Source organism: Camarhynchus parvulus, chromosome 1A, assembly GCF_901933205.1.
Source record: "Camarhynchus parvulus chromosome 1A, STF_HiC, whole genome shotgun sequence".
In the NCBI taxonomy this organism is placed as follows: Eukaryota; Metazoa; Chordata; class Aves; order Passeriformes; family Thraupidae; genus Camarhynchus; species Camarhynchus parvulus.
In genome coordinates, this window is record NC_044586.1 from 51,999,672 (window position 1) to 52,019,312 (window position 19,641).

Here is a 19,641-nt window from a genome sequence, read left to right on the forward strand (position 1 = left end):
TCATAGACTTAATCTAACTTCAAAAAATAAAAAAGTCTAGTACTAACAGTAGCAGTGACTGGTGGCAGTTCTGCAGAGGACTACACGTGGGATGCACGTGCAGGAGGGGAGTTTTTGCTGGTTAATAATTACATCCTTTTAGATTAGCAAAGACCAGGAACACCAGTAGGTTGTCAATCACAGAGTAGGGGCACACCCATACAAAGTAATCTGGTGGTTGCTTCCTGTATATGGTTCAAAGGACAGATCTTATTTCTGTAATTACAGTAACTCCATAATATTTTTCTCGTTACAGAGTGGTTGAGAAGCTGAAGAGGTGAAAGTGGAAGTGGAAGCACACAAGTAGTGATGCTAAGATAGTAGGAAACATCTGAATATCTCCTACTGCTGAATTTTGGCTCATCAACCATTAATTAGGAACTTATGTAGTCATAAAACTGGTTGACAACTTAAACTGTTATGCCAAAGTGCATTGACCTACTGCATTTGAAATGTGACTTTATTCTATTATGTTCATATTACAACTACCATATTATTATAACAGTTCTTCATTTAACTTGCCCACCAAGTGCTCTTTCAGTCTCCTTTAAATTACCCTTCTTGCTTTTAACATTAGAAATGTATCTACATATTGAGTAGAAATTAGTAGCATAGGTCCACATAAACATAATATTTGGTTTACAATGTTAGTATTATGTTTGAGTTTAAATTTAGTGTTGAGATTCAAGAAAGATCAAGTGGAGAGTTGACAGCTCTGTATATTGTCTCTTTTTGCAAGACTTCAGCAATTTTTATTATTTATTATCATTCTAATTATTGAAAACCAATTAAACTTTTCTATTCATTCTCAAATATAAAAGGACATATTTATATTGACACTGTCTGTTATAATGAATTTATTATAAACAAATTGCTGAATTATTTTACTGGGAGGACAGCCTTTTGGATCAACTCACTGATACAATGGAATGATCTAAATCTTATAACTATGATGGTCACAACTCAGATAAGGCTTTCATATCTTCAAACTTCAAAGGGAAGGTAGAATACAATCCAGTTTCATCTGTACTCTAATATTTTTATAAAACTCAAATGCAGACATAAAACCAATGGTTTTTTTTTTGCTTTACCCCATACAGCAATGATGCAACAATGATACAATAAATGTCCCTCTAAATTTTTACACAAAATCTTGAGATCATATATTCCAGTGTTTCTTTAATTTTAATGGAAGGATTATGTATACACCTACTTCTGCAACTTGTTAATTTTACAAAATAACAAATAGAAGTAAACCTTGGGGCTTTTTGCTCTTACGTCTTTCCTTCCCTCCTTGATTTTATTTGGCGCATGTGGGCAAACACAAAATTCATTGAACAGCTCGTGATGTCTTACTATTTCCATTAATACATAGATTATAGGTTGAAAACCACTCATTTTGATTATCCCATTAAACAATCATTGAACACAGATTAATTTTTCGCATCATTGCAGCAGTTCAATATAACACTACTGGCCCAAACAAAAGAATTACAGGAGCAAATACAGGACTTCATAAAGAATTGCCTTGGTACACAAACTACTCTACCACTTTGGCTTACTCTATATAAAGACTCCAGAGCAGGCAGAGGTGGATCATACTCCTTACTCCTTGCCTACCTTCTTTATTCATTAATTTGCTGATGACCGTATCAACTCATTCTACAAGACATAAAGTTGTTTTCCACATTGAAATTTGATACTTAATAGTCCTTCTACTATTTTTATCCTCCAATTATAACTTTGAATATACTTGTTATCACTAAAAATACAATACTCTTTTTAATCTTGTTACATTCTTGGCCTTTGTGACTTGGCAGTGAGTTCTATGGTCTAATTACAAGTTTTATATATAGAGGTAATTACAGGTTGGGTTTGGGTATTTTTTCAGTTTTGAAAGTTACCTTTTAATTCTCCTTGATGTTTCTCAACTCATGTTAAATGAGAGAGAACACAGTCATCTGATCTATGGTACCTAGACCATTATTTTACTATATCCCCTTTCTTGATCTTCCCTCTAAAGTGAAAAAAAGACCTAATCTTTCAAAAGATTTTTTTTTAATATCCTCAGTCATTCTCATTACCTTTCCTTGATCCCACTTTAGTTCTTCAATATACTTTCTGAAAATAGGGAAAACAGCTGCTGAAGTTGTGCAATCTCTCTACTGAATACAAAGTGCCACCTGCAAAACAGTGAAAGATGAGGTCCTGAGAACCCAGTTCTGTACAGAACCATGCTTTTTGAATCATAAATATTAATACTCTGGAGATTTTCCAGTCTGACTTCACTTGACACAATGTCATGGTATCTAATGCAAGTTGTGTATCAAATCTGTAAGTTCTTTATACACACAAACATATCATCTTCCATTATTTTAAACATACCTTCAATACCAGGTCTTCAGTTATGGGAGAACTACATCCACAGTGAGGCTCTGTAACCCACCTGTCCTTTACTTCTAGAGTTTGTTGTTTTCTCAGTTCTCAGCCTGGGAAACTCTTCCTGTGTGAGATTTAAAGAGCTAACAAACACCTGGTGGGGAAAAAAAATAAATAAAGCACAGATACTTCTAGACTTATGGAAAGAGGCCAAGTAAACAGAGTAGATTGAGCTAGTAGAGCTTCATGTTTTAAGATACCAGTCCTAACCATTGTATTCTCTTTGGAAGCCCTTTCACTTTTCAGCTTTCTTTTAACAGTCCCTCAATACTGGTCTCCCTAATGCTTATGGCAGGAGTCAACTTTGACTGAATACATTCAGGATATTGATTTATAAAGGGAAAAGAACGTGCCATATATGAAAATCTGCAGTGTGTAACTGAAGAAGTTGTCAATTTCTTTCTGCTGATCACGAGCCAGCAGTGGCCCAGCAGCCAGGAGGGCCAGTCATGTCCTGGGTTGCATCAGGCACTGCATCATTGACTGGGTGAGGGAGGGGGATTGTCCTGCTCTGCTCCACACTGGGACAGCCTCACCTCAAGTCCTGGGGGCAGTTTTGGGTGCCACAACATAAAAAAGACATTAAGTTATTAGAGATTGTCCAAAGGAGGGCCATGAGGATGATGAAGGGTTTGGAGGGGAAGCAGCTGAGGTCACTTATTCTTTTCAGCCTGGAGAAGAGGAGACTGAAGGGAGACCTCACTGCAGTCTACAACATCCTCATGATGGGGAGAGAAGGAGCAGCCACCGATCTCATCACTCGATCCATTACAGGACTCGAGAAAACAAGGTGAAGATGAGTCAGGGAAGGTTTGGGCTGGATATGAGGAAAAGGCTTTTCACCCACAGGGTGGTTGAGCACTGAACAGGCTCCCCGGGGAAGCGGTCAAAGCACCAGCCTGAAAGAGTTCAAGAAGCATTTGGACAACGCTCTTGGGCACATGGTGCGAGACTTTGGGTGCTCTGTGCAGGGCCAGATGATGATCCTTCCAACTCAGCATATTCTACAATTCTATGATTCTCTAATCATTCATGATTTCAACAACATGTTCTTAAATGCAAAGAAATAAAGAGAGGTTGTGGCTTCACAAGACACTGGTCAAAAGAAAAGCACTGGAATTGCTGAAAGAAGTGGCCGAACAACTGATCTGTAAGACCTGGCAGAGTCATTAATATTTCTTATACATCTTAATTTGCAAGTAAACAGGGAAATATAGCAGAAGCCTTCCTTAGCAGTACAGGGTATATATGACTGAGCTCAACAACAAAAAACAAGCATATGGGAGGTGGAAGTGAGGACACAATGACTAGGAGGAGCACAGGAGCATTTCCTGGGCATGCAGGGATGGAATTAGAGGGGCAATGCTTACACACAGTTAAAACTGATGAAGGATGTCATGGGTAAAGACACTTTTGCAGCAAAACAAGAGACTGAGTAAAATCTAGGCCAGCTGCTGAACAGGTGACTTTTTGACACAGCACATGGGTATTCATTTTATCTGTTTCTACTGGCATGGTCTGCTCTCAGGGATGCCAGAATTCCATGTAAAGTAGCAAGGATCAAGTCAGGGTCTAATTAAACAAGATAGAAATGCCATACACGTCCATGGGATTGGACAGAATATATCTGAGAGTACTAAGAGTGACAGCAAAAGTCATTGGAAGGGCACTCTCAGGGCCTTGTGAAAGGTCACAGTGATCAGAGGACGTTTCTAACAACTGGAAAAATGTTATATCTGTCTCAGGAAATTGCAAAAGGAGGATCTGGGTGGTGAAAAGATGATCAACCTTCTCTCAGTCGCTGGGGCAGTTACAGAGCAAGTACTCATAGGAATCATTACCACGACAACAACAATATTATTGAGAACAGCCGTCTTGAATTTCCCAAGGACAAACTGTTTTTAGTCACTCTGATTGTCTTCTACAACCACATTACAGGCTTCCCTGGGTGAGATTAGAGTAGGTGTTGCCCCCCTTGCCTGTGAACTTTGATAGTTCTGCAGCCAGATTAGGAAGATACAGCTATACTACAAGGTGCATTAAGAACTGGCCAGGTCATGGGCCTCAAAAGGTAGCTAATAACTGTTTCAAGTCCAATTAGCAGGTGACTCCAAGGGATATTTCTTAGGATCAATAAAATGGCTGATATTATTTAACTTTTTCATCCGGGACATTTGGAAATACAAGGTGACACCAAATTAAGGAGGGCTGTTGATATACCGGAGAGTGCAGCTGCTATTCAAACTAGCTGAATAAATGCATAACACATATATCTAAATGTATAACACATACATCTGTATTGGACTTCCAAAAACGAGAATGCCAGGATCCCACATCTGGGACAGGATACAGTCAGGGAGAGTGCAGGCTGGAACTAACGGTTCCACAGGAGAGGACCCAGAGGACCACAAACCAACAAAGTCAGCAGTGTGTGCCTGCAGTAATGAACACTGACCACATCTTGGAGTGCCACAGCCTGCAGGTCAAGGGACATGATTACTGCCCTCTCTTCAGCACAGATGAAGCCACATCTAGAGCACAGTGTTCAGTTTGTTCTCTTGCCAAATGAAAGAGAGACTGAAGAGAATCAAACTAAGAGTCATTAAGGGAGCTAGGAGCTCTGACATATAAGGAGATTGAGTGACCTAGAAATACCAATATTCTTGCAAGTTTAATGGACATTTACTGCCAGAGCATTCTTAGCAGCATTCCTTATGGTCACATTATGAGAACAGATGCATTTTGGTAGTCCCATCCAACACTACAATGGCTATAAGTATATGTTAGAGGCCATTAATGTCACTGGTGCAGTACCTGATGATGTGCCACAGCAAATTTTGAGCTGGGTTCCATACAGACATTAAAAGGTACCCTGAAGGTAGTACTGTTCTGCAAGCAGAAAATTCCATGGATCTTCCGTATTCCTGTGCCTGACAAACTCACTCCTGCTCAGGGACTGTTGCATAGAAAAATGAATCCTAAATCAAACTGGCATCCTACTCATAAATGATTTTCCATTTATAGTTGCAAAGCCACTGTTAAAGTGGCCAAAACTAGTTTATAAAATATTTCTGCAGCTATAATTGTTTAGGACCACTGAACTGCATGTTCCAAGCCAGATCAAAAGGAGCACCACAAACCCATGAAAGGCTTATGTGTAAAGACAGGGTAAATTCCATGTCTGGGATCCATCTGTAATTCTGTCAAACCAAGAGTGCTTGTAGCTGTATACAAATTAAATGTCTGTCTGCCAAAATTAAGTGAATGAAGAACAAATACCCCCTTATCACTCTTTTTTTTTACAGTAACTATCTTGTTTTCTTTAATGTTAAATATTAAATAACCTCCCTTTCACACTGGTGTGAAAATACAAATCAGATTGGGAGTTACATCAATGCTAGGATTGATCCCAGAATTTTTAGATTACCATTTTGCCACAAATATATTTGTGGAAATGTATGTCATGCTTTTTTTAATAGCTGACGCAGCTGAAGATGTAGCTTAAATGCAAAAGGATTTTGAGGGAACTGTATTATTTCCTAAACAGGTTCAAGGCAAATGTATCACTGATTTACTATAGATTGGCCACATACAGAGATGAATTTAAGCAATTCCAAATATAGTTGGAATGACAAGGCCTGATGTTTTTATGTTTACAGACTAGTGATCCATGCATGATTTTTCATGCCTGGTCATGTAAAAAAACCAGGAATTAGTAACAACTTGCAGCGTTAATACCCTAAATAATTAGGATGTACACATATTATATGTATTAATTTTTAATGTGATTTGAGACAGCCAAAAGGTAGGGCCTAACATAAATTTAAAAAAAAAGGGGAAAAAAGAGGGTTTTTTTTTTGCTTTATCTCATAAATCTATATCATTAGCTTTAAGGGAAAAAATCCATAAACATGAAACCTCATGAATTCCTCAGCTACTCAATAAACTCAATGGCTTATTTTGGAGCCTCTGCAAATTGGTCTGTATGAGAAGTAGTAACTTTAATAGCCCAACAGATCTTCAAAAAATACATTCTGGGACATGAAGGGTTGAAACTGCGCCTGCAAACTTGACCTTTAAATCAGCTGGTCTAATCTAATAAAAGATATTACCTCTCCCTAGAAGTCCTTGCTTTGTTTATGGGCACGACTGCCCGAGATTACAGCAGCACTATTATCAGACAATGCCAACTGCTAGGCTCTCCCCGAGAGCCCCGGGTGGGAGGGGCTGCCAAAAACACCCTCACACCGGGGATCCCCGCTGAGCTCCGCTCCCTCCAGCTCCGCTGCTCTTCCACCTGGGCCGCGGGGGGTGACAGGGCCGCGGTGCCACCGGCCTGGCGGTGACAGGGTGCGGAGGGGCGGCCGCCAAGCTGTCTGCAAACGGCGGGGTGTTCCCGCCCTGAGCGCCAGCCCCGAGAGCGCATCTGGGCTGGGCTCTGAGTAGCTGCTGGAGCGTTCATTAAGATGTTGTTGCCCACCCAGCATCGCAGTCAATTTCTAAAGCAGTCGCCCTCAGCTTTGCTGGACAGACACTCGGCAAGATGCCCTCGATGCCCTCGGGCTTCTCCGTCCGCCTGGGAGCCCCGAACTGTCTCGGTGGCCCTTCAGAAGAGGCCGGAGCCGCGGGCCTGACAGCGGCGGAGCCCGGAGCGCAGTGCCCGGCGCGGCCTCAGGGCACAGGGACCCCCGCGAGCCCGGCGGCACGGGACGCGCCCCCATTCCTGTTGATGCAGCGCCCCCTGCGGGGCGGGCGGCGGCGGCAGCGCCGGGCAGTGGAGCAGCTGCGTGCCCTCTCCAGGCGCGGCGCCTCGGCGGGGCGGGAAGCGCTCAGCTCCTCCGAGCTGCGCCGCCACGGCTGCGGCGCCCGCCGTCGCGCCGCACCGGCCCCGCGGGGCTTCCGCACAGGGGAGGTGACTGACAGAGGCAGGCGCGGAGGGCAGGCGCCGGCGTCCCCCCGCGCTGGCACGGGGCCGAACTGCGCCGAGGCGAGGGGGCAGCGCTGGGGAGGAGGAGGAGAAATTGCCGCTGAGGGCGAGGGAGCCCACCGCGTGCTCACTGGGGTGCACCGGCTGCCAAAATGAGCGGGCTCCGACGACCATGCCGGGGCTGCTGGAGCCCCAGGCGGGCTCCGCAGAGCCGCGGCCCACCGTACCCCGGCGCTGTTGGCGCCCCGCCCCCGCGCAGCCCCGGACGCGGCGGCTCGGAGCGACCTTCCCGCAGCCCGGGGCGGGGCGCGCCCGGCGCGCCGCGGCATTCCCGCCCTGCTGCCTCCTGGCCGCGCGCCGCATGCAAATGAGGGCTCTCCTCATTGGGCCGCACCGGGAGCCCTTTGAAAGGGCGCCTGGCGATTGGCCGCGCGGCAGCGTTAACGCGCACGGGAGAATCTCCCCCCCGCCTTTTTTTTTTTTTTTTTTTTTTTCCCCCCCCTTTTTGCCGCTAATGTGTGATGCGTTCCTCTCAGACGATGTGTAACTCTGCGCGCCGGTTACTACAGATTAAGTAGTTCCCAGCCCCCCGCCCTCCCCGTGTCCGCCCGTGCGGTGGGGCGGGATAGGGCGCTGCAGTCAAGGCCGCCGCCCCGCGGGGGCTCCGGCGCAGAGGGGAGGGGGCGGCGGGGACGGCGGGGAGAGGTGTTTCCCCCCCCTCCCCCGCGGAGGGATATTCTCGGCGCGCTCGCCGCACTCTGCCCTCACCAAAATATTGGGAGTTAAGAGGCGGCTCGGCGGCGCCGCCGGCTCAGAAGCGCGCGGGCAGCTCGGCGGCGGCGCGGTCTGTCCTCCGCCCGCCACGGCTCCACTGCGGCGCCCAGCCCGCTCCTGCCACCGCGGCCCCCGCAGGGGCGGGCTCCACGCGCGGAGCCGAAGCCCCCGGACTTGTCTGCCTCCGCGGAGGGCTATAGTTCTGCCTGTGCCTGCCTGCGCCCCGAGCGGCTTTCGCCGGGTGGAAGAAGAAACGCGGGAGCGGCGTGTTCGCTGATTGCGTTTCTCCGGAGGACTTTGTGCGACCGACACTTGGACTACTGCCGGCGGGGACGGACCCCCAAGGACTTCGTGGGTTCCCGCTCCCGGCCGAAGAAGGAGCCGCGCAGAAGCTTTCGGCGGCCCGCCGCCCTCCGCCGGCTCCGGAGAGAGGAGAGCCGCGCCGAGCCGAGAGGACGCCGGCGGAGCTGCCGCGGGGACCTAACTCGACGTTTTCCTCCCCCCCTCGGAAGATGTTGCTTTCCAAGTTCGGCTCGCTGGCGCACATCTGCAGCCCCAGCATGGACCACTTGCCGGTGAAGATCCTCCAGCCAGGTACGAGGCTGGGGTGTCCCTGCCAGCGCCGCGCCGGAGGGGCACGGACCGGCCCTGCGTTACCGGGGTCTTGGGCTCGGCGTCTCGCAACTCCTGGAGCTGCGTTTATATATTTTTTAAATTTTATTAACAGAAAAATATTTTTTTATAAAGCCTTGGTCGGAATCAGGGCAGCGCGCACAGTATGGTTCTGCCGGGCAGAGCGTTTGTGGGCTTTTTAAATATTATTTATTATTTTTATCATTATTGCTATTATTATTATTATTATTATTATTCGGGTGCAGCGTGGTTGCGGACATTAACGCGGGTTTTTCCCTCTTGTTTACGCAGTGAAAGTGGAGAAGGAGCCCTTTGATAAAGTCTACCAGGTGGGCTCCGTGCTGGGCAGCGGGGGCTTCGGCACCGTGTACGCAGGGAACAGGATCGCCGACGGGCTGCCGGTGAGGCGCGGGGCTCCCGGGCGGGGGCGGCGGGCGGGAGCGTGGCGCGGGAAGCGGCGGGCGCGGCCGGCCCGGCCCTCGGCGGCGGGGCGCAGGCTGAGCCCGCCCCGCCGCTCACGGCGCCTCCGTTCTCCGCACTCTGCAGGTCGCCGTGAAGCATGTGGTGAAGGAGCGGGTGACCGAGTGGGGCACCATTGTAAGTACCCGGGGGGACTCCGGGGGTGCCGCGGGGCTCCGCCGCGGCGAGGCCATTGTGTGGGCGGTGGGGCCCGCCCCGCTGGCGCGGCCTCTGCGTCGGGAGGGAATTTGGCGGGGGTTCGCCGCCGCAGCGCCGCGCCCGCCCCTCGGACTGCGGCAGCGGCAGAGGGGCCCCGCCGGCCGCGCCCTCCTCCCCGCCCTGCACGCCCTCCCCTCCTCCCTCCCCTCAGCGAGGGGGTGCCCCGGGCCGCGCCATCCCCCCGCTAACCCGCGGCCCTTTTTCTGCCCAGAGCGGCATCATGGTGCCCCTGGAGATCGTCCTTCTCAAGAAGGTGGGCTCCGGCTTCAGAGGGGTCATCAAGCTGCTAGACTGGTACGAGCGGCCCGACGGGTACCTGATCATCATGGAGCGGCCCGAGCTGGTGAAGGACCTGTTCGACTTCATCACGGAGAAGGGTGCCCTGGACGAGGAGACGGCCCGCGGGTTCTTCCGGCAGGTGCTGGAGGCGGTGCGCCACTGCTACGGCTGCGGCGTGGTGCACCGGGACATCAAGGACGAGAACCTTCTGGTTGACCTCCGCACGGGCGAGCTGAAGCTCATTGATTTTGGCTCAGGGGCCCTCCTCAAGGATACAGTCTATACCGATTTCGACGGTACGTGCCCACCCTTCCCGTGCCCCTCCCGGGGTGATGCCCTCCCCAGAGCTGCCACCTAGTCCCTTTCCAGTGACCAGTCACAGCAAGCAGAGCCCCTGCTGCGGGGGTTCATATCAGGTCTATCGGTAATGGAAACCTGCGGACCCGAAGCCGCTTAGGGGTGTTCAGTTGCGTAGGAAAGAAGCGATTCCAGGCAGTGACGCAGCAGTTTATGTTTCCCTGTCTTGGAAAAAGCTGGGTTTTTTTCCTAGAGGGCGATCTGTTTACATGGAGGTTTTGCCAGTGTCGGTTGTTTCCATGTGTGGATATGCAGTTTTTATATGCGGTGGTTTTTTTTAACTCGGAGTGGTACCTCCCCCGCTCCCATTCTGCCAGTGTCCTGGAAATCCCGCATTGCAGATTTTAAAGCGATGGGGACAAATGCACTCCCTCGAAATGACTTGCTACAGCGGCTGGGGTCGATGCTTTAGAGGTGGGAAAGCTGAACATAAGCCAGCATGTGACCAGAGGGAGCGTTTCCCCCAGTCCTTGGTGTACGACTGATGTAACACCGGGGTCTCGCTCCCCCCGCCCCAGCTGCCGCACTCACATCTGTTTGTTGTGAAACCCGAAGCCCTGCCGCACGTGACCCTCGCATCACGAATTCCCCGTTTTGTTTGGTATCCAAGGAGCCCTCGGACACTGGAGGGAGGAGGAGCAGGGGGGCGAGTTGGGAAAAACTGCCGCATAGAAGCCCCGGGGGAGGCCTTAAAACATAGAAATCGTAAGCGGCCCTATTTTGTTTACTGCCCTGTGGAATTGGATAAAGCAGATTAGCCCCGTGTAATGCGGGCAGACCTGAGTTTCACCTTCTTGTCGCCCTCTCCTCCTCCCTGCCAGCCCCCTTTGTCCTTTTGTGTCTATTTTTGGTGTGATGCTGCAGACGCCACGTGGTCAGTGAAAGGGAGCTTGCCTCAGTAAACAGTCAGCTGATGGGGCTGTGTTATTCCTTGCAACAAAATAGAACAACCGGATGGGCCAAGTCTGGTGTAACCCTGCAGATGACCTGAAATTACACTGCTAATGGCTTTGGCTTGTGAAAAATTTAAAGCTGTTTAGTTTTCTGGGTTTGGTGTTGGGTTTTTTTTTTTTTTTGGTTTTTTAAAATTCCTAAATGTCAAGTTTTTTAAATTTAATTTAGCTCTGCCAGAAGGAGCTGAATAATGGGGAAACACTTTAAACCTTTACTCTAATTGTGTTGTTCGTTTTTTTTCTTTCAGGAACGAGAGTATACAGCCCTCCAGAGTGGATCAGATACCACAGATACCATGGGCGGTCAGCAACAGTATGGTCTCTGGGAGTTCTGTTATATGACATGGTTTGTGGAGACATCCCTTTTGAGCAAGATGAAGAAATCTTGAGGGGGCGATTATACTTCAGGAGAAGAATTTCACCTGGTAAGTTCTGCAGAAGTCAAATGGATTTTTTTTGTTTTGGGTTTTTTTTTAATGGTCTTGTACACATGAGCTTGTGTGGGTGGATTTTTGTTACTGAGGATTGTCTTTTTTTTTACTTTTTTAGTCTAATATGGTTTTCTTTTTTGTTACAGAATGTCAACAGCTGATCAAATGGTGCCTTTCACTGAGGCCTTCAGACAGACCAACACTTGAGCAGATTTTTGACCATCAATGGATGCACAAATCTGAAGTAGTGAAGTCTGAGGACTGTGACATAAGGCTACGGACCCTTGATACTGATGTATCTAGTACAAGTTCAAGTAATGAGAGTCTGTGAATTACTAAGGACCTCGCACTGGGAGGGGGAGCTTCAAGCAGAAAGACCACAGTGCTGCTGCCAATACATAGGAGGGGCTAGAAAAATGCATTCATTATTCTGTAGTTGAATCTTTGTCTGAGGGACTTGATTTTGTTTTCCCCCTTTGCTGGTTTCTGCTTTGGAATGAGAGATTTCCTTTGGAAACGCTGATGTTTGGGAGTTGCAGGCCAGTACTTAGTCAAAGACTGACCTTATTAAGAAAGCAGTGACCTCTTGAATACATGGTAAACTTTTTTGCTCTCATAGAGCCTGGACTAGATTTTATTTGCTTTTGAGTGCCTTTTTGAAAGCTGCTTCAGTGGGACTTTCTTTTTTGAGCTGTCTATGTCCAAAGAAGATCCAGTTCATTATAGGAATTTGCTCCCTTTAGACTCAGTGCTGGGGGAAGCAGCTCCTATGATGCATTGGAGAACCTGTTCGGTGATTGAATGAAGTAGTCCCATCCACTGGTGATGGAATACTTGAACACAGACATTTCACTCCTGTCCCCCCTGCCCTTTACAAATCCAACCCACCTCTGCTGCTCAAAATATTTCCTATAGCCTGCACAGAAATATGAACAGGTATATCGGCTTCTTTATCAGAAACATTTATTCATGTTTCCTTTTATCATCTCTACCATTGGGCATGAGAAGCCCCTTTCTCAACTCCCCCCGGCCTTTTGTCACCCTGCGAGTCTTAAAGTATGTATGGGCATGTTGAATGCACAATCAATGCAATATTCAAGGACTTCTACTTTTTTTTTCCATACCTGTATAATGTGTTTATGTAAACTTGGTTTTTCCCGTGTACTATACAGTTATTTATTGTTTGGATTTTAGAAGACCTCCCACAGTTTTCAACTGTGGCTATTTATTTGGTTAATTTATTTGGTTAGAGTTATTCAACACTGTGCTTTCCCCTCCTTCTCCCCATGGGAATTTTAGTGGTTTGCCCATGGCACTTTTTTTTCTGCATTCCTGTCAACTTTTGGTTACAAAAAAATAAAAATAAAAAAATTTTCTGACCTTACCAGTTTTTTGTTGGAAGATGGGAAATTGTTGTACAAAGTCTAATTTAAGGGAAATAGAATGACTTTTTAAAGTTAGTCAGTATGCCTTTTGTCTGGTATTGTACCAGAAGTGTAAAGTAATGCTGTTTGGAAGGGTTTTAAATTATTGACATTGTACAGTCTCCGTGCATTGGCTCTGGAAGGTAGAGTGGCAGAGTCATAAACCTTAATTTATTTTAATAGCTGTGTTTCTGTGATCTGGTTGCATTTATGCAGCTTGGATTTGGATTTTTTTCTTCTGTTTAACGGTGTGAAATGTATGGAGATCATATTTTTTATACAGGTATTTCAATTAAACTTTTTGTATATAACAGTTCTGTGTTTGTGTACTTACTTTTACCTTCATTATTACTTGTGATGAGCTGGGAAACACATTCTGTTACCATCTCAAGCCTTGTTAAGGCCTGCAGCAGCTGAGCCAGAGTTAGGAGAAGGTCTAGGCCACTAAGCAGTGACCATTTTGAAAGAATTAAGCAATCCCTCACCTGAGCTCTATCTGCTCCTCAATCGCGTTTGATGTTGGACTGAGGAAGGAGTACAATACAACAGCACTAATGGCCTACATAAAAGGGAATTGGCCCTGTAATTGTGGGACTTTTACCTCTGTAAACACTGAATATCAGTGTACGTGTCTTTAAGTATAACAAGGAAGGGGTTCTGTAGCTGTTGGTGGTTACTGTTTTCACAGGTGATATGTTTACTTTCCATTACATTCAGTTTCCTTCTTCCCATTTACACCTTCCTTCTCGGGCTGGGTGAGGACTTCTGGTAAAGGGACAGCATTCTTGGGGATCAGGGTGATTGTTTTCCTTAACTCCCTTAGATTATCCAAGACTGGTGTGTCCGTCACTTGATGGAGCATGTGCCATTCTCACCTACAGCAAAGGACAAGAGAAATGTCCTCAGCATTTATCTTCACACACCTTAGGAGTCAAGTCCTGCAGATTAACGATTTCATCCTCGTTTCTCTGTAGCCAGAGACTTACCTGACTTGGTCTTGTTGCGGGGGTGGTAGTGATTACAAGGTTTAACTACTGCAGAGGGATCTACGAGGTATATTTAAGGATGTGTTCAGTCATTAAAGGAGCTTTGTAGTTGTCACAGTAAAGGGCTAGGCTTAGAATCTTAGTTTCATGTTATTTCCCTTTCTGGGGATCTTTCTGCCAGCTCATCTGCTATTATTTTGGTTCCCTGTGGGTAATAGCTCACTGGCATCACATCAAGCTCCTGATGCTAACTAGTTCAGACTCAAAATGCCAATAAATAGCAGGAGGTAAATCTGAAGAAAAAAGACCATTTTTAGTCTGTGCCCTTTTCTGATGACACAGAGGGAAGGTGTGTAGCCTTTTCTTGGCCATAAAAAGGAAGGTCAAATTACTCTAGTTGGGGAAAAAAAGCCCTAACCACACTTCTGTCCATCAATTTATTTTCTATGTTTTCTGATTTTGTTCCTTTTTTATTTTAGACTTGTTTCCCCATTTTTTAATGAAAATTTGTATATATGCTAAACTAGGTTCCCTATTGTTGGAATTCTATTCACAGAAATAAAAGATTCTACAGTTAAGATTGCTTAGAAAAATCACAGTGTCATGTGAGAAGAACACTTAAAAGTGAATATTTAGAGTTTTGCTTTGGAATGAGAAATTCCTTTTGTTTAAGAAGGGAGGATTCAGGTATGCTGCAGGAGAGATGATCCCAGCACCTAGGCCACTTCTTTAGGGAAACACGTTTCTAACCACAAGAGGTCCCTGGAGAAATTCCAGTAGCTGACAGTAATTAACATCTTCCACTCCAGTGACTTCACATGTTCACAGCTGTTCAGAGGGATGGCAGCAGGGCTGTATGGGTGAGCTTCAAAGGGCTACCAGAAAAGAGATTCTAAAAACACATTTGTAAAGCTATTGTTGATTGCTGAGCCAGGGACTTTCAACATTTCCACAAGAGCTGATGTTACTTTCCTTAGCTTCACTGAGAATCAGAGTTGAAACGCTCTGTTTTGAGACATAAAAACTAGGTTTTCACCTTTTGCTACTGAGGCAAAATGCATTAAAAGGATAAAGGTCAAAAGGACACGGGCACGAGTGCTGACTCCCCTCTGGGATTAGCTCAACATAAAAGGTGCACTTTCAGTGCTGCACAGGCAGCTTTGGTTGTGAAACTCCCCTGTACACTAATAGAAGCCATGTGGCTGAAACACCGTATACTGAAAGTAATGATTTGTAAAAATAGCTTTTCATTACAGTTGAAAGTTGGAAAATGATGTGTTAATACAGTTCCATTAGCTGAGTGTTTCTGCCAAAATGAGCAAGTCAGTGACAGCTCTTGGTTTCTCCTGTGCTTCTATCTGGTATTAATACCATTAAATGTTATTTCTCTGGGATCCTCCTCTTCATAATCTCTCCCCACTAGGTTGGTTTTCCACAGCACAAAGCTTGAAAAATAAAATTCAGCAGGTCATTCAAAACACTATAGTTTAAATCAGGGCCTCTTTTAACCTTGAAAAATTGATTTAACAATACTCATACCTATGCATGTATGTATGCTACTGGCTTCATAATAGATATTTTAAATAAATTCTAATATTGAAATATCTTTAACAATGTAGTGTTTTGTGTAATTCATATCCTGAGTAAAGCTCATTTCCCTAAGTGCATAAGCATACACTGTCTTCTTTTTTTTTTTGTCTCTTTTGTTGACTGAGCTTATATTTACTGCAGCAGCTGAATAAGAGCTCTTTGAAAATAACTATCAAAAGATGTTAGGAAGATTGACTAGGGTGTGTTCCCACCAAACACTTATGGTTCTCAGTGGTTTAGTGACCTCTGTTGGTGAAATTAAAGTACATGTTCCAAAAATAATGATGCACAAATTGGGGAGATTTTAAAGCACTGCTGGCTGATATTTTTAGATGTGAGTGAGTATGGCTGATACTTAATTATTCCATAATGCTTGAAGGGATATTTCACTAAAAGTGCAAAATTTTAAATTACTACAAATGCAAAAATCTCAATAAAAATGGGAGAGGGGATTATGTATTCAATAGGTGGTCAAATCTGCATCTGATGTTATAGTGCTAACCTGCCTGGTGTGCCCCAGTCACCTACATGACTCTTGGCATGAGCATTTACAGCCATATTAGCCCTCATTCTTCCACTTCATTTCAGCAACCATGAGAGTCACTTCTTCTGGCATGCAGATGGGCAATAATTCTCTGTGGTGTAACTAGACAACAGAATGTTGTGGCCCTATCAGCCCCATTTTAGTGAAATTTTTTCTGCTAACAGCACTGATGCCACAATTCGTAGCAGACATCAGGATGGCAGCATTTTAGTTTCATTGCAATACAGTTTTTGATACTGTCCCAAAATTTTCTCTGCTTGTAAATCTGCAATTACTGAGTTTAATGTGATTTAAAAATTTAACATGTTTTTGCCTACAGCACTTCTTCAGGTAGCTGATTTACCAGGGACGTATTAAGCTTTGGTTATATTGCAGAACTGCTGAACAAAGTGATAAGGAGGCCACAAATCCATGCAACTAAAAATTAATTTTAATCTGTATAAGAGAGGATTCCTAATTATTTTCAGAGAAAGTTTGTCTCATAACTGGTGAATTCATGTTATCATTAAAAAATGGGTCCACATAGACATACTAGCTCTTTTTTTGATGAAGAGAAGAGACTAGAAAACTCCAGAGCTGAGGTGTAACTCAAGGCAAAATGAGGAGCAGACATATACATCCATTAAATTCTTGCAGATATTTTGTTACCTTGCAATTCCACTCCTTTTCTTCCAATAAATTTAAAAGGTATTCAATCTTTCAGTCCTTTACTGCTCGTAATTATTATTTGCAATACAGCCTGGCACACTCAAGTTTCAAGAAACATTAAATGGTTTGCCATTCTCTGATAAAATCGGCATTTTTATATCTCAGATGCTAGGATTTCCTTTTCCTTCAAATGCTGTGAAGGAAATTACTTGCCTGCGGAAACGTTTTGCTTACATAATAATATAAATTCAATATAGGTCTCAGATTAGCTGTGTTTAAGCTCTAATTAATATGGTCTTAGTAAGAACGTTATCTATTATGGCTAATACTCTGCTAATTGACTACACAAACCATTATGTAAAAAGCTGCTTATACTAGTCCACTAAGAGAATTAGTGAGATGCATACTTTGACTTTCACTGTTTCTCAGGTAAGTCTGTGTTAAACATCAAAATTAGAATTAAGTCATAGTCAGAAAAGTGACTCGTGGATCAATATGATTCTTCGTTTGCTACTATTGGCTCAGCAAGTCGCTTTAGGTCTCCAATTAGGAGTACAGAAAGATTACAGAAAATTATACTGAAAACTGAAGTATTTTGGTATTTTGCTGTATTATGTACAGAATCCTGAAGAAAATGTTTTATTATGTTATGAATAATTGTCTGTGTAATAGATAGGTGGATTTTTTTTTTGTCTGTAGGTTAGTGCTACTGAAAAAAAATGCTCTTTTGTAGAAATAAAAAAAAAGTTTTGCTTGAGAAATTTAGTCTGGTAATTATGAATGGCCTGGTTTCAGGGTTGAAGTTTCTCTCTCCCCTTTTCTGCTTTCTTTCTTTTAGGACAGGAAAATATAAGCATCAAATAACAATTTATTTGAATTAAAATATATAAATATGTTAACAGGCATATGTTATTAAAGATTGGAGTGATGATTCCCCATTCCCCAAAAGTATTTCTTTTCCAGAAATTTCCAAGCCTAATATAGTCATGAAAGGGAAAAGTGTCTTTCAAGATCATCCTAAGGAAAGATGTCCATTACCTGTGGGGAAATACTCCTGTGTTCAGACTCCATGCAAAGATTTTGGGGTGGAGAGAGGGGAGGGGAAGAGGAGGGTAGTTTGTTTGTTTTTTTAAACGGTCTAAATAATATCAAAATCCTTAAAATATAAAGCTTTACCAGCATAGAAAAATGTAAGAGATCACTGCTTTTCAGTGGGAAATTTGTCCATTGTCTGGGCAGATATAAATGGATAAAAAATTTAATCAACAAGAAGGCAGATTAAGTTGGGTAAGGAAGAGTTTTATATCTGTAAGGCCAGCTGAACACCAGAGTAAACAGACTATATAGTATAGTAAATCAGTATGTTTAGAAACACACATTTTTCAGAAATCATCTAGAAGATAAAGCTATTTTAAAATTACCTTGAATTTCTTCAGCCTAATGATCTTGAATTACAAAGACAGATTTCAGTCACAACATTCATTTGCTTCTTGAACCAATACAAAATTTATTGACAGCACTGGTTTTGCTACTGGCAAAACCAAAACTTTTTAATGAAGATTTGACCTAATCAATAGCAGTAGTGACAGATTTTCTCGTGATGGTGAGGCTATGGGGCTACTGACCTTTGCTCATAGCAGCGTCAGCTAAATTGTTCCTCCCAATATCCTTTCCTTTTGCTGGTGCATTGGTATTAAGATCAATAAACTGATTTCTCTGATAGCAACCCAGCACAAGTGAGGGAATATGCACAACCACTTGGATCTGGGATGTGATGGAAGAGAGATGGTACTGCTGAAGAAAGGAAATGTGTAATAACAAAATTTTCTCTAGTCAGTCTTCATCGAGCATATCCCCTAGTTTCTATTTGATAACTTCTGCAACAATTAATTTGCAAAGAACCTGACAAATCTTGCTATTTTTAACCTCACATGCAAATTATTTTAAGTGGCTTTTCTTCAAATCAGGTGCTGAGCATTTGTTTGTGAGGGATCAAGTACCGATGAAGTGAAAGAACAAAGGTCACTCAGAGTCCTACACAGGTCAAAACTTAATTCATGACCATATTTATATATCTCAACAGTATGCCCTACTTTTTAACCAGCTTCACAGGTACATTTGCAAATGAGAAAATACATTAAACATTTCAGAATTGTTATTCAATGACAATGCTTTGCAGCTATTCATGAAGAAAAGATATGTTGCAGTGAGAAAAAGTAATGCAAATGAGTTGAGATATCATAATTGCATTTATTATTTTATCTCAAGCTCTATGATTTTCCTATTTCTTCATCATTTTGAGTCTCCTCAGCAGGCATGAGCTTCACTGTCCTCTCTAGGATATTTTTATCAATATTCACAGTTTAATATGTAGGATTCCAATGTACTTAAAGGAAAATTTCTGCAACTGACTTTGAAAATCTTGGTTAGTCCCTATCTAAACCATGATTTTTGAGTGCATTTTAAAGATGCACTGTTCCCAGTTTAGTGCTCGTTGTGGTGATGCGCTCAAGTAGCTCTAATAGCTGAGGACCACTATTTCCCCTGATAACTCCTAGCCAAAATACTTTTGGTGGTATAGGACCCAATTCTGCAGTTCTTGTCCAAAAATTCCAATCATTTCAAGAGAGATTTTGTCTGTGTGATGACTACAGAGATATCCCTTAACTTGTGACAAAAGAGTGTCTGCCCTAGAGAGAAAATAAATAAGAAAGCCTGAAGTTGTAAAGGAAACCTCTCCTGCAATGCTGAAAAGCAGTAGGAAAAGGAGAAAGAAGCCCTCTGTCTTTCAGAAGTCGTAGCTGCACCTCTCTGTAAGACAACGACTGTTATTTGGAAAGCAGGGGCAAGGTAACTTGGAAGAAAAGCAGAGCATAAAAATTGTCTCAAAACCCGAGTCCTTGATGGCATTTTTGTTAATACCACAAAGAGCAGTTAGT

General features: G+C 44.1%; 1 protein-coding gene across 1 annotated transcript; it reads left to right on the forward strand.

Annotated features, from left to right (window-relative positions):
- The first annotated feature begins 8,032 nt into the window (after positions 1 to 8,032).
- PIM3 (Pim-3 proto-oncogene, serine/threonine kinase) lies at positions 8,033 to 13,247 on the forward strand. The gene is made up of 6 exons (XM_030960765.1): positions 8,033 to 8,773; positions 9,104 to 9,213; positions 9,359 to 9,409; positions 9,702 to 10,065; positions 11,328 to 11,504; positions 11,657 to 13,247. Exons 1-6 carry the CDS (start codon positions 8,692 to 8,694, stop codon positions 11,839 to 11,841), a joined length of 969 nt encoding a protein of 322 aa, XP_030816625.1. The 5' UTR covers positions 8,033 to 8,691; the 3' UTR covers positions 11,842 to 13,247.
- The last annotated feature ends 6,394 nt before the right edge of the window (positions 13,248 to 19,641 follow it).